The sequence below is a fragment of the Anarrhichthys ocellatus genome, unplaced genomic scaffold (assembly GCF_004355925.1).
Source record: "Anarrhichthys ocellatus isolate YVR2014 unplaced genomic scaffold, GSC_Weel_1.0 scaffold18, whole genome shotgun sequence".
NCBI lineage: Eukaryota > Metazoa > Chordata > Actinopteri > Perciformes > Anarhichadidae > Anarrhichthys > Anarrhichthys ocellatus.
In genome coordinates, this window is record NW_022280048.1 from 6979950 (window position 1) to 6992636 (window position 12687).

The window sequence follows — 12687 nt, forward strand, 5'->3', positions numbered from 1 at the left end:
TATTTTCTATGGACAGGAGTTATTAGCATAATTATATAATTTGACATGATGATTAAACATCAGACTAAGACAGAAAAAGACTGATTTGAATATCACCACCACGGGGAACAAAATCGAGTGGGACTTAGTCAAGAAAGAGGCTCCCTCCAGACAATTATTATTTGCCTTTTTCACCACACCCGCAGTCGACAATGTGTAATGTTTTACAATGAGATAGAGGTGCTAAAAATGGCTCCTTCAACAGCTGCTTCACCCCCACTCCTCCTCCTCCTCCTCCTCCTCCTCCACCTCCTCCACCTCCTCCACCTCCTCCCAAAATTCACCCCACCTTCTGCTTATGTCCCTTATTCTCTGAGCCATAATATTTTTCAGAGATTAGACACAATTAACTCTAATGTTCTTTAGCGGCGAGAGAGGGGGCTTACTGTTGGGGGACAAAATATAATCATCTTCCCACAACCCAGTTCTGTGTAAGACAATGCCTAAGCATTAGCTGATAATAGAGTGACATGCACAACACAATATAAAACGCTTATCTCCCAAACGACGCGTCCATTGGAAGTCAGAAGTGGCAACAAACGATTTGCCGTCAGAATAAATCGTCAGGTCTGTTTGACACGATAGTGATGTTTCCTTTCCTCCTGTGTGGCCCGACAGCTAAGCCCAGTCCGTCAACATTGCCCCAAAGGATAATATAACGGAGGTTCGAGCATGTGTAGAGCTGAGCTGACACCTCCCTAGCAGGTAAGCAGGAGCGGACCGCGCACCAGCACCTGCAGATGCAGCACCCCGGGGATCTGCCTGCCACACCGCGTTTCCTCGCTCAGACGCCGTGAGCACATTATGCAAAAAGCACCAGAATACACAGTCACAAGGCGAAGAACCAGAAGTAGAGCAATGCTTCGTAGATCTGGATGCTGGCTCAGGAATGTGTTCTAATGCCATGCATCAGGGTAAATAAGACATTCCCTCCGTTTAAGAAGCTAAATAAATAGTAGTGTTAAATCCAGAGACATCCACCACTTGAAAACACTTCCATTACCATGAAAGAATGGACGCCAAACATTTATCTTATCACAGTTCTAAGTCTTGTGTAAAGTACAGCACCCTGCTTCATTTTGAAAGTTGAATGAATTGCTGCGGAACTTTTTCCAAATAATCATACAGCATTTAAACCTCCCTCACTGCCTGGTGTGCAGCATCTTCTCTGCGGTTTATCTCCAGGAAAAACGTATTCTGCCGATGTTCAGTTGAGATATGAGGTACATGAAAAACCCTTATTATCATAGCGGGGAACAGCTTATTGGTCACAGGGCCCATTATTCCTCATTAGGAGCAGCGGGCGTTGTGGGCGCTGCAGAGCAGGGCATCAAGTTGCTACGTGATGAATGTGCTTTGGGCGGGTTTATCGTCCCAACGGCGTGACACAGCGATGATGACCGATTTGAGGGGGGGGGGGGATCAGCACTGCAGTGACCTTGTTTTAACCGATAGGTTACATGGATAGCAGAGGAAATGTCTCTCGCTCAGCACAGTCTCTCTCCAACGTGTGCTATGAGAATTACAAACACATTTATTATTCAAAATTGTACCGGCGACTGCCGATTAATTATGCCAACGCTGACAACAGGAGTTGGTTGAGAATGACGTCTGACCTTTTAACGTTTCTAGCTAACTTTTTTTCACGTGTGTTTACTGCGACACTAACACAAGACCGTTTCATTGTTTCTGCCATTTTAGATTGAATCCAATAAACCATCCGTCAAAACGTACGCGGACCCTGTGGCCTCACCTCTGGGACAGACTGGATGCTACAGTGTCTCACTACCACCTCTCAAGGTACAAGTGGTGTTACAAGACAGGACGAGTCGGGGCTAGCTGGTTAGCATGCTCATTTCAATAGATATCACTGTAACACGATACATAGTCTTTGACGTCATCGCTGTAACCTCCTCACATTCTGTTGATGTTCGCTCATTATCTGAATGTTGTAAACTAAAACGCTGCCTGTTGCTAAATCAGTTATCAAAAAAACAATCTAAACTGCTGGTTTCATCTTCTCAAATGAGCGAATGTGTTGCTTTCCTCGGCTTTCAAGTTATCGTAAATTGAGGACCTTTGAGTTTTGGACAGATGATTGGACAAAAAAAAAAGAAAAAAAAGAAAGAAACTCAAATTGATCAAGCTGGCCAATATATCGAGGTCCCCTAGTCCAACAGATGAGCTAAAGCGCAACCCTTGAGAATCGATCAGCCACTCTTGTGTCATTGAGGTAAAACTTCTCCAGAGCTACGCTGATTGGAAAATGGAGCACATTACTTGCATGCCTCTGGTGACCTGGGTGTTGTCAGTAAGCCAATACTGTGGCCAGAGTGTTAGAGAAGTTACAAGACATACAAACATGAAATATCTGTCGATGTAACATTGACTTTTTGACCACGGGGTTCACGTGTAATCTTGCCAATATATCTTCCCACAAGAATGCGCTGGCAGCTGCCATGAAGGCGGTTTTAGTCTCTAACTGTGAAAAAGAGAATGAGCTCTGAATACAGAGTGGCTGCACAGCCATTAACAGGACTAGCACCACTATTAATCATTTTAGCTCATTCTCTAGCAGGCAGCAATTTGTTCCTTCAGAAAACCAGATTAGGAATGGAGGAGTGTAGAAGAAGAGGTTGGGTAATGTGGCGAGGTAGAGGTGGGATCAGCGTTTCACACTGTCGTATAGGTGAATAGGAGTTGGCACAGGGCTAGTGCAGCACTGGCATGCTAAAATATTAACGTCCGGGGCTGTGAATATTCATGCGCGGCCGTCCCCATCATCAGATCATGGAGGACAAAGCAGTGTCCCCGGAGTGTAATCCGATTCTACATGTTCCTGCTTCCTTTTTCCAAGGACAGGGGGCTTTCGGCCAGAGAGGGCGACTTTCTTGCTCGGAGGCGAAGCTGCAACACGTTTCAGCCGACAGGAGGTGAGCAGCGGACCGCTGGGTCATGACAAGTGAATGTGACCTCAAGTCATTACTGTGTGCGTGGGGCCAATGATAATGGCTGAGGCTGTGGTGGACACGCCGCCACCCATCTTTCTGGTTGGAAGTATTTCTTCACGAGCCCAAAACACCTTAGAAATACACACACAGCTGTAATAGTTGTTGTCCATAAAAGGATTATCGCTGTTGTGTCAAGATATTTAAAACATCGTCAATGGTTTGTGGAAAAATAACAGGGATTTTATTTCTGCTGTTAAAGAGGACCTAATACATATACATGCAAGCGAGGGGAGTTTTGGAAAGCAACTGGAGCGCACACACACACAGACAGACACACGCGCACACACACACACACACACACACACTCCCTGGATCTGCGTGTCTGTTTTCAAATAGGTAACCAAGCAACCAGTTCCTGGCCAGGGCCTTTGGTAGAGGGCTTATCAGGTAACTGCGCTCTGCGCCTGCTCGCAGGCTCACTCGGTTTCTGTTTAACCTGGTCAGTGGCTTCCCTCTTGACTCAGACAGCCAGGTAGTGGAGGGGGGCCACAGGGTAAGTCCTGCATCAGTGAAGCAGGGGAAATGACTGTTCTGGTCCTACGCAAGGACTCAAACATATACAGACTAAATCAAGAGGTGTCCTTCAATAAAGGGGAACAACTTTGGAAATATGTTGAAAATGCCATAAGCAGAGCTACTGTCATGTGCATGGAGCAGGGTTTTTTCATGCTGATGTGATTTTTCAGAGTAAAAGCCATCACCACAGCAGTTGGTCTCTGATAACATTATCATATGAAAAAAAAAATAAAAATCACCACCACAAAGAATGTAAAAAGTTGGCCCCACGAAAGAAGCACTTCACAACTAAACTGTGTACAATCATTCACAGAAAGCCTTCTCCTTTCCTTGCATCCTATTGTTTAGTTAACTTGACTTGTAATGTGAAGGCTTTATGAGTACTGTCTGCGCTTTTACAGATTGACCACAACTTACAAGGATTTCAGGATCTCCCTTTTAAAACTTATTTTGTCAACATTGCATAGTCCATGCGGTGCCTCGAGGACAAACACAGCAAGGAAAATGGAGCAGGAAGGCTATTTGTTATTGTGCCATTTAAGAGAGGTTAGCATATTATTGTGTATTACGAAGCCCATGCTAAAAGAATGCTACGAGTCTAGCGGATACTGTTCTTGTCTGCTGAAGTGGAACAGCGCCCAAATGACGAGGCCATAATGCCATTAAGATGGTAATGAGCCCAAACCAGTGTACAAAGCAATGTGAATCACGAGACAAAAGAAGGCTAAACAACACACTATACACTAATGCCCCAGCTTTTACATGGAGAGTTTCTCACTAATCAGCAGACTGGAATGTCACTGCCCTGACCGTGGCTCTCCATCACAATCCCAAACATATTTTTAATAACTGCAGTGGCATGTCACTGATGGAAGCCACCACACAATCCTGTAGCAAAAGTTTCACACTGTTGTTTGGAGTGGGAGGAGCGATCTGCCAGTTTCAGTGTAAATTCCAGGGGAAGCCCCACCCATAAAATGAAGTCATGATACAATTAACAGAGCAAACATAGTAAATATAAACTCATCTGACTTTACAATGAATAACTATAGTTTTGATGAGTAAATAACCCATGCTAGTAATGTTTCTACATTTAACGCCCCAATGACACACTAACAGAGCAAACCACCAGGTTTCAAAAACGTAGATAAATACTTGAATATTTGACCTGTCTTGTCCTGATCCACATAAGAAATTATGATCCGTCAACTGCATTATGACTGACTGATGCTTCCCAAAATATACATCACATGGCTCTATAACAGGTGTCACAGCCCCCACTGGTATCTACCCACCTACACTGTCAACAAACAACCACAGAGCCTCTTAGGTGAGGGTCACTAGGACTAAACTCTCAACAATGGCGGGTCTTGTCATTGAAAGGTTTAAATAAGGAGAGGACACCAACATAAACAAAGCTGTCTATCAGGAGTAAACATGTGGTTAAGTTACATGTGATAGCCTGGGATTGGGGGGGGGGGGGTCAGCACTGGTGGCAGATGGCGGACGAAAAGGCCGCAGCACTTTGAAGTCCTGTAGCCACAGGTTTTTAAGAGCGGATCAAGCCATCGTGTTAACCACCAGACGATAAAACCAAAAGACAGCACACGGAAACATCCATAAAAAAGCATCCACCATCAATATTCTGTGGGAACTTCAAACACACCGCGGTATATTTAAATAACTATTGGTTCAGTATAACTAGTGACCCACCTAGGATGGTTTACCTGGTAATTACCTAAAGTAGATGTACGTTAGTTAAACTGTTTACATTTTATATTGGTTGTAGCCGGACGCCTGCTCTGGTGTGCTAGCGAATTAAACTGACCTGGGGTCGGAGTTACTCGGAGCAAATTCCTTTAAGTGTTTTCAGACGCGGTTAGTTTAACCACTGCGCCGGTTAATAAATGTTAACCAAGAGCAACTGGAGGTAACATGAATTAACTAACACTACAAACCCGAACGTTTTTCAGCATGTTCAACTTATTAAACCGTGCGAGTGTCCGTGTGAACGCGGATAACGTGAGAGCAACGCTACATGGCTGGCCGGAGATTGTACTCGCTGTCGTTTTGGTGGAAAAAAAACCTTATAATCAAAGTAGCTCACCGTCAGTCGGGTGTCATAAAACTTACCTGCAAAGAGGCTCAACAGTACGCAGCAGAACCGGCCAGTCCAAAGCTCCATTCCTCTTCCAGACATTCCACGACTTCTTCAGCGAAACTTGCTCGGAGAACTTGTGCTGAGTTCGAGTGAAAAAGCGGCAGTCCGGGCTCGACCGAAGCATCCAAACTCCACTCCTCCTTCTCCTCCTCCTCCTCTCTGCAGGTGCACAGCGGAGCGAGCGCGCCGCAGGCTGTCACGTGACACACAGTGGTCCCAAAGTAGATCCAGTGTTGCCCCCTGCCGGAAAGAACAAGGAGCTGTCCCACTTTCTGTTAATGGTGGAGAGGAGCCCGTGTTTGCCTGCGTTTCTATAACTTTCTGGATGTCTTTCCTCACCACCAGCCCTCAAAGAGGTTTCTCAAGCTGTTCTTACTCCATTTCTTTCACAAATGGCCACGACCTGATCCTCTTGAGAGTCGTTATTATAGTGGCAAATACTGAAGCCTCTAACCATGGCTTATTTTATGTTCCATTTCTAAGAGCATGAGAAGAGATGGTGCTATATTTCAAAAAGGTTAAATTTTGAATTTTTGTGTTGTAAAACATGTGTTTAATCCATTTGTATTCACATTTATATGCATGTACTTTTAATTAAATCACAAATCAATAACAAACCTATATGTTGAGCTACATGTCCAAAAGTGTTGAACATACATATCCAGCTCTCACATTATTCAGTCCCGCTTGTGGCAGATTAATGACATTTAAATGATTCATAGTTATCATTTACTGCCCAGCAAAGGAGCTGCGAGTATTATAGTGTGTTGAGTACATTTAAGGATTGAAAGTAATCACAGAAATACTCACTTACCCCTTGTGATATCTAACCACAAATATAGTTTTGGTTTTATTCAACAAGATCTCTGCCACCACACAGTGCAGCAGATGAGAATGGAATTTAATCTGTGTTGCTGCTCAAAGCATGTTAAGATTATGTTTGAACACTGATTTGGGTGAACCGACCCTTTGAGCTTAACATTACCACTTAATGTATGCAAGCGTCCTGCTGAGCAGAACACATAACCGTAATGTCCCCAGTTTGATTCCAGCCAGGGACCTTATTTACATGTTACTCTCCTCTACACTGTCAGCTAGCAAATAAAGGCACATGCTAAAAGACCAACAGTAAAAAAAAAAAAAACAGCAGTTTTACACTTTAACCACAACACTTGGAGGATCCTTTTGTAAACACCAAAATAATACAATATACACAACATAATACACCATGATGCTTAGAAAATGTGTTTAATAAAACTCCCTTAATTTAAGTCTATACATTTGACAATTCTGCACTGCTATTATGAATAAATAAAACATTTGACCACAAAAGGACAAAGTATGTGACATACATGAACATCTCCCAATGTAAAAATACAGTACATCAACATGAGTATTCCAATATCTAATTAAATACAAGTGATTCATTTAAAGTATAACAAATGGTCTAAAGTGCAAAAGGACTTTTTTGTCAAAAAACTATTATGTAATCTATAAAAATTCATGTTTTTAAAAAAGAACATTGTTCAGCCATTTTAAAGTTCTCTTCAGCTTTAATGTCTAGTGGGAACAACAAGCACCACGGTTCCTATCTGTAACTATTTTGGGTTGTGTCCCAGAACCGAGCAGGCCTTTCTCTATAGCCAGGAGGAAACCACAGGCTAGGCCTGAACGTGGGGGGGGGCTCTGCCGCGAGGCATGAAGCTGTAGTGCGGCCGTGGAGGGATGTGAGCGTTCCCGGGTACCATCTTGTTAGGATGCCACATAGGAGCAGCGGGATTCACCGCCTTAAAAAAAAAAGAAAAAGGAAAACAAATAAATAAAAGATGTCATCCAACTGCTCAAAAAAACAATATTGCAACCAACTTTGCGGTTCACCAAATCCTGGTTATTATGGAGAAACTTGCCATCATTTTCCAGACCTGCATGGGATATTTATTCATGGGAATAATTCTAAAATGTATTACGCAATACCTGGTAAGCACGGCGGCCGTTGAAGACAGTGAGAGGGGAAGCGTGCGTGCTTTCCTCATCCGAGGAAGAACCTGAGTGGTAGTCTGACGTCACTCTCTCCAAAGCACTGGTCACCTTTGCAACATCTGTGTCAACCTCATCATCGCTAGAGAAGCTGGCAACTGAGAAGCAGGGATTGTCCTCTCCGTACCTGATTATTAACAGTGATACAGGGAGGGAAAACATCAATAGTTATAGGAGGATAAACAGACTTAGAAGGGACTCTGTTTAAAACTTGGCAATTCTTGAAAAGTTGGGTTGGGAGAAAAATTAAATAAAAGGATTTTTTTTTTTTGCCACATATTACAGCCGCAATTAGTGCGGTGTTATTTTGTTCATGTTCTAAGCTAAATGTGCATTAATGGCTGCAGCAGTAAAACAAAAAAACGGAATTATTCTAACAACAATATACAGGTTGCTTTTTCTACTACAACACTGTTTTAAATATTTACACCACTAAAAAAGGTATGAATGCTAAAACCAGTTGTTTTAGTTGAACTACAAACGTATTCTTTCGTCTCAGCTCTTCGCGGCAAATTCACTCCAAGTCTCACCTGCAGCTGACCTCACCAGGGTCCACCCACAAAGTGAATTCACAGGACAGTCTCAGGTCACAGAACTGAACCCCGCTCTCTCGGCAGGCCCGAAGGAGCTCTGGATCCTGCCTGTGGAGCCTGTTCATTCGGATGCACCTGCAGAGCACACAACACCGGTTTCAGTTTGTAAAAAAGAGCCACATGTAGTCTGTACACACCAATGGGAAGACATTCATTAAAGAAAGCTGTGTTGTGAATAGTGGTTAGCAGCACCTGTACGCCTGTCCTTTGCTGGGGTTTTCAGGGTACCAGTGTCCCTTGAACTTCTCCTGCAGTGCAACAGCCAGCCTCTCTACAAACAGATCGATCTTGTGCGACTCCAACTTCCCCCCCTTTTTCACAAGCCTCTTCAGGAAGAACACCACAGCTGCGATTTCTCGCCTCATGTTTCATTACGCTCCTACAGCCTCTGTAAGGAAATCAACATCAGTCAGATGGGCAGCAGTGACCTGAGTGACATCAAAAATGAAGAGCATGTCTATGGGAAAATGTTGATAGAGTGTAAAACTACACAAATTGCCTCTACAGGTCAGAATCTTAAAAGTTATTTAACTTCCAGATGGAACATTTTCCTTCTCTCGTTTTGGACTAACCTTCTGTGATGATGGTAGCTCTGCTGTTTCACACTTTTAATAACTTAAGATTTTTGAAGTGGTTTGCCTATCCGCTAACGTTACACCCAAACCATTCAAAAAGCTAAGTGTATAAGAAACAACCAAAGATGCTTTTGTCATGTCGGTAACTATCAAGTGCCCATGTGCGCGAGGTAACGGCTGCTGTTTTGGAGATTGTTTTTCTTTAAAATGAAGAATGGATAACGCAAAATAAACTAAATGTAAAGACAATTTCGCTTTGTTTTTGATCTGCTCCATTTACCCCAGTGAACGTTAACGGTCTCGCCATTATGGACGCCCCAGAAAGGCGGGCTGTCACGCACTAGTTCCGGTTATCCACGCGCCACCACACTACTCTGTACTGTACTCCGCGTGCTAGCTAGTTAGGCGAACAGTACGAACACGGCGTTAACTAAACTGGGTTTAAAACCGAGCGCATGGTGAATACAGTGAGTAAGAAAATATAAGGCACTAGCATGAGCTTCATATCGTACGTTGATACACTAGCTAAGTTAACCGCCTCATGTTGCTAACAAACACAGCATCACTTTAAATATCGTGGCAAAAGTTAGAAATTGTCATAATAAATTGTGATACAGTTACATACCAATCACATAAAGAGACACTTATCTAATCTGGTGAGACACGAGGCTACTTGCTTCCTGACTTACCTTTCCGACAGCTCTCCTCCAGCGCGTGGGTAAAAAAAAAAAAAAAAAGATGAATGGGGAGGAGAAGTTGGCCAGCAGAAGAACTCCAGAGGTTCGGTTATCAACTCCGCCCTTTTCTACACAAATCCCGCCTCCCGATCATTCTCATTGGTCTTAAACAAACCGACATGGCGCATCTATTGGTCGAGCACATGCTCGTTATGGAGTGACACACACTCACCACTGTTATGACTCACAGCGTCTGGCATGTGTTTTTGTTTGTTGCAATCCAATGGCAGCATCCAGTGATGTCATTTTTATCATACAATTTTAACAAAAGGCACTCATCGGAAAAGTAGTTACAATGTGTTATTTTGTTGTTAACCTAATTATTTGCCAAAGTAACGTCATCAGTCAACCGTGAGTCTTTATAGGAGACCGGTTAACGAACCGGGAAATTGAAGCAAGCAAGACATGTATCACGTTGAATAAGTGGAATATGAATACCAATATTGGACTGAAAATTGTTCATCTACACAGCATCATTCACCTGTAGTCGTAGCAACCTATAGTCCTTCTCATTGCCATTCTGTTTGTTCCAGGTTTACTTCCTGTCAGCAACTGCATAAACAAACATTGCAACAGGAAATACTGTTTTATGTTTATTATCGTTTGAAATAATTAAAGAGAAAAATCACCACAGTCAAGAGTCAAGACAACAAATAAGATAAATAAAGTAAAGAAATTAAGTCAGTGAACAGGAATAAAATATCCATTTAGAATGTTTACGTTGTCAAGTTTGTAAATCATGCAACACAAACTGTAGCTAATAATGATTTGTTGCAGCACTTATTAACTGCCCAGAGAATTCACCAGGGTTTTTGTTGCAGCTGTTTACATTCCTCCTGAGACAAAAAAAAAGGCACTACAAGAATTGAATGAGGTCAACAGTAACATCATACATCAGCAAATCAGCCTGGATGAATGGAGAGCTGAGAGCCCTATCCAAAGAGAAAAAAGCTGCCTTACGGTCAGGTGACAAGGAAGCATACAGCATCGCCAGAGCAAGACTGAAAGCTGGCATTAAGGAGGCAAAGTGGAGACATCAGGAGAGACCGAAAAGAGAGATCCTAACTCCAACAGCATCTTTTATGCTCACCTCGATATATACCTCAATAAAGAGCCAGTTGTTAAGTCTGCCCCACTTCCAGAGGACCAGCCACTGTCAATATCCACAACAACCCCGTTGAGAGTGAACACGAGTAAAGCTGCTGGGCCTGATAACGTCCCGGTCGTGCACTAAGAACATGTCCCAACCAGCTAACTAATGTCATCGCTGACATCTTTAACCTATCACGGTCACAGTGATCCCACCTGTTTCAAGACAGCCACCATCGTTCCTGTACCCAAAAAGTCTGCTGTGTTCACTTAAAAAAACAACACCTATATCACAGTAGTCTAGTTTGCGGTTTTCATCTTCTCCATGAAACTGCAAATTAGAACTTCCTCACAAACAGATCCCAGTTAGTTCGGATTGGCGGTCACACCTCATCAGTTCTAGTGTTGATCATTGGAGCCCCACAGGGCTTTGTGCTCAGCCCCCCCTGTTCACTTTGTAGACCCACGACTGCAATCCCCGACATGGAGAGGACTCTGTTGTAAAGTTTGTGGACGACACCTCCTCCATCGGGCGGATTACAAACAATGGTGAGACTTCTTATCAGGAGGAAATCAACAAACTTGCAAAGTAGTACTCAGGGAACAACCTGCTGCTCAACATTAGCAAAACTAAAGAGCTGATTGATGCTTTTAGAAAAAAGGAGGTGAAGACACACACCCATGTCTACATAAATGGAGCCGAGGTGCAGCAAGTGATCAGTTTTAAGTTCCTGGGAATCAGAGATCAGAAACAACCTGACATGTTCATCACACAACTCCACCCTGGTAGAAAAAAAGCTCAGAAACATTGGTATTTCTTCAGGAAACTTGAGAAAGCAAAATTCCTGTGCCAATTTTTTGTTAACTTTTACAGAGGAGCAATTGAAAGCATCCTGACTGGAAACACTACAAAATGGCACGGGATGTGCACGGCCCAGGCAGGATGCTTAAAACCACTGTGGTGGAAAAATCCTATTCCCGCTTTGCGTGAGTCTTTTAATGCTGAAATAAAGAATACCCAAAACCAGATGTTGTCTTTTGAGTTTGATTAGGGTTAGGGTTAGGGTTGATGTATTCTCTGCACAGAAGGTTCAATCATCACAACAGAATGCGTACAGTCTCAATGAGGAAGAAGCAAGTGTAAAGTAAACACGCTTTCTTTATACAGAAGGAGCAAAGGTGGGGGCCGATGTTACAGACATTCTGGTCTCAGACTGCTAGAACCAACAATGAAAACCAAACGGTCAGCAACCAAATCAAGCGGCCAGACGGCCTTGGCGCTGGAACACTCTCATACAACATACAGTTGTCTTTGCGTGCAGGCAAGGATGAATTCTTCTTTTGCAACAATAAGAAAGATAAATCTGGGCATGTACGCTAACACAGTGAAGTTCAACCGAGTTCAGAGCACAAGTACAAGCACTTAAGCATTTACACAATATACTAAGTAGAAATATATACTAAGTAGAAATATATACTAAGTAGAAATGTAGCATTACACCACCCAGAACATCATTGGTACCCATCCACCAAGCATCACTATTGGTGAGGTGAGGTGCCTGCACAGAGCACTTCCACTTCCCTCATCTCTAAGTCAATCATTTTTTTGAATGGGTTTTTGGTGAGATGCCTGAAATAGAGTCTGTTTCACGATTTTCACTTTTTGTTTATAATAAAATAATAAAATAAAAATACATCAGTATATACCCCAGTTAGTGGTGTAGTTCATTCAGAGCCTACCATTAGCTTTTTGCTTCTTGTGATTGCATTTACGCTTCTAAAATGGTAAAAGGGGTGGAGATTGTCTTGCTGGACAAAACGTGTAAGTATCAAAAACATTTGTATATTTTTTGCAATAATTCAAAAGCCAATGGAAAAATCCCATTGGCTTTTTGTCATGGGAACCAGGGCGACGCTAACCTCCGAGTT

At 42.9% G+C, this 12687-nt stretch overlaps 2 protein-coding genes across 2 annotated transcripts in view; both read right to left on the bottom strand.

Annotated features, from left to right (window-relative positions):
* cxadr (CXADR Ig-like cell adhesion molecule) overlaps window positions 1-5869 on the bottom strand; it is a 33830-nt gene extending 27961 nt beyond the window's left edge. Inside the window, exon 1 of the mRNA XM_031857165.1 lies at window positions 5700-5869. Within this exon, the coding sequence (XP_031713025.1) occupies window positions 5700-5766 (67 nt within the window). The 5' untranslated portion in view covers window positions 5767-5869. The remainder of the gene's footprint in view (window positions 1-5699) is intronic.
* Window positions 5870-6959: 1090 nt separating this feature from the next.
* btg3 (B-cell translocation gene 3) lies at window positions 6960-9691 on the bottom strand. The gene is made up of 5 exons (XM_031857463.1): window positions 9622-9691; window positions 8550-8745; window positions 8295-8432; window positions 7702-7891; window positions 6960-7514 (listed from the first exon to the last, which is right to left on the bottom strand). The coding sequence occupies exons 2-5, from the start codon at window positions 8720-8722 to the stop codon at window positions 7389-7391; spliced, it is 627 nt and encodes a 208-aa protein (XP_031713323.1). The 5' UTR covers window positions 8723-8745; window positions 9622-9691; the 3' UTR covers window positions 6960-7388.
* Between the last annotated feature and the right edge of the window lie 2996 nt (window positions 9692-12687).

Coding starts and splice junctions, on each gene's coding strand:
- btg3 (XM_031857463.1), bottom strand. CDS start 8,722: ATGAGGCGAGAAATCGCAGCTGTGGTGTTCTTCCTGAAGAGGCTTGTG. Junction 8,433..8,549: donor AGCAAAGGACAGGCGTACAG/GTGCTGCTAACC, acceptor TGTGCTCTGCAG/GTGCATCCGAATGAACAGGC. Junction 7,892..8,294: donor CCTGGTGAGGTCAGCTGCAG/GTGAGACTTGGA, acceptor GTTAATAATCAG/GTACGGAGAGGACAATCCCT.